At 42.4% G+C, this 1,596-nt stretch overlaps 1 protein-coding gene across 1 annotated transcript in view; it reads right to left on the bottom strand.

Moving 5' to 3' along the window:
* LOC101861525 overlaps nt 1-1,596 on the bottom strand; it is a gene marked incomplete at its 3' end in the record, with an annotated part of 14,011 nt that overhangs the window by 6,194 nt on the left and 6,221 nt on the right. Inside the window, 1 exon segment of the mRNA XM_005104595.3 lies at nt 74-214. Within this exon segment, the coding sequence (XP_005104652.3) occupies nt 74-214 (141 nt within the window).

The following is a 1,596-nucleotide window of genomic DNA, read 5'->3' as shown; positions in this document are numbered from 1 at the left end:
CACACACACACACACACACACACACACACACACACACACACACACACACACTCTCACACACATGACCTCTCACCTGACATATGAAGTAAACAATGGTCTGTGTGTTGGATAAACCTATGGGTAACATGTCTCCATACACCAAAGGTCTCCAGCATCCCTCGGCAAAATCTCCGCGCTCTTTCGTGGGCTTGTTAGAGCGACAGCGTTGAGATACCTGTTTGGAAAAGAAAGTGTCCTTTGGGATTCATTTGTGTGAGATCAAACTCATAATAATATACAGTTTTGTTTAGTTTTTTGTTGTTGTTGTTGTTGTTGTTGTTTTGTACGTGTTTTACGGCGCCCTCAATTGCATAAGGTCATATTTTAGTTAGTAGGAAATTTTGAATTTTACCCGGGTGGCGGCCAAATCCTACTCTTATCGATTTTGGACCACAAGGTATCTTTGACTTTCGCAACTTGCACAATTGACCTCCGAGATTTTTCGCCCTTGTCCGAGAAGTCTAGGTTTGGTTATTTTCTACCATAAGATCATGGTGTGGCTGAAAGACAGCAGTAGGAAAGAGCCAAGGAGAAACAGTAGAAAAGCAGCAGAAAGATCCAGGAGCCCAGAGGAGGGGGCAAAGGTCGTGGTGAGGGGGTGGGTGCAGAAAGAGGAGACGAAAGCAGACGACAGAACATTGCTTAAGAGCAGGAAAGAAGGTGAAAGGAGACTGTTTTGAGAAGAACAATTTCCGTCGCTATCTGGATTCGAACCCATGACCTATTGTATGAAACCTGGATATACAGTCATATTTGGGGGCTGACCAGTTTGTCACAATGTCATTTAAGTATTTGAGTATTGATGACAGTCATGATTACAGCACTTAGACACTGTAGTTGTAAATAAGGTTTTTTTTTCTCCACCTTCAAATTGGTGGTGTAAAGATAGTCCCTTTAAAATGTCGATTCAGTTTGTGTTGTTCAATATTTCTTCTTTTTTTGTATGCAAATCAAAGCAAATTACTATGTAAAATTTTAATGATGAATGTTCTTTCATTAAAATCAATTGAAAAATAAAATTCAATTCATACAATCAATCAATCATTCATTTACTCTTTTTTAGAGCGCCAGTGATAACTTCCATCTTGCAGGGCACAGTCAAGGTCTATGACAAACCGGGCCTGTGACAAACTGGCATTCTTCCTCATACTCTCATATGCAAACATATACACAAGCGTGCGCACTCTCGCACTCACACACATACATGAATACGTACACACACACGCTTGTGAGCACACAAACATACAGACACACACACAAATAAACAAACACACACACGCACACACACTCACAAACCATCCTTCGTTGTCAATGAAAAGATTCCTTGATTTACCTTCCCCCATTCCTCTCTCCATCCCTTCCCTTCCCTCTCCCTCACCAATCCCTCATCCCTCCTCCTCTCACCCCCTATTCCATCTTCACCCTATCCGTACTTCTACCCCTCTCCTCTATATCTTTTCCTCATCCCTCCTCCTATCTCCCTCTCCTCCATCTTTCCCTATCCCTCCTCCTCTCTTCCCATCCTCCATCTTTCACCCATATTCCTCCCACCTCTAT

This window comes from Aplysia californica, unplaced genomic scaffold (genome assembly GCF_000002075.1).
Source record: "Aplysia californica isolate F4 #8 unplaced genomic scaffold, AplCal3.0 scaffold00427, whole genome shotgun sequence".
Taxonomy (NCBI): domain Eukaryota; kingdom Metazoa; phylum Mollusca; class Gastropoda; order Aplysiida; family Aplysiidae; genus Aplysia; species Aplysia californica.
Note: the sequence above shows the minus strand (reverse complement) of the source record. Positions and strands in the feature narration are given on the sequence as shown.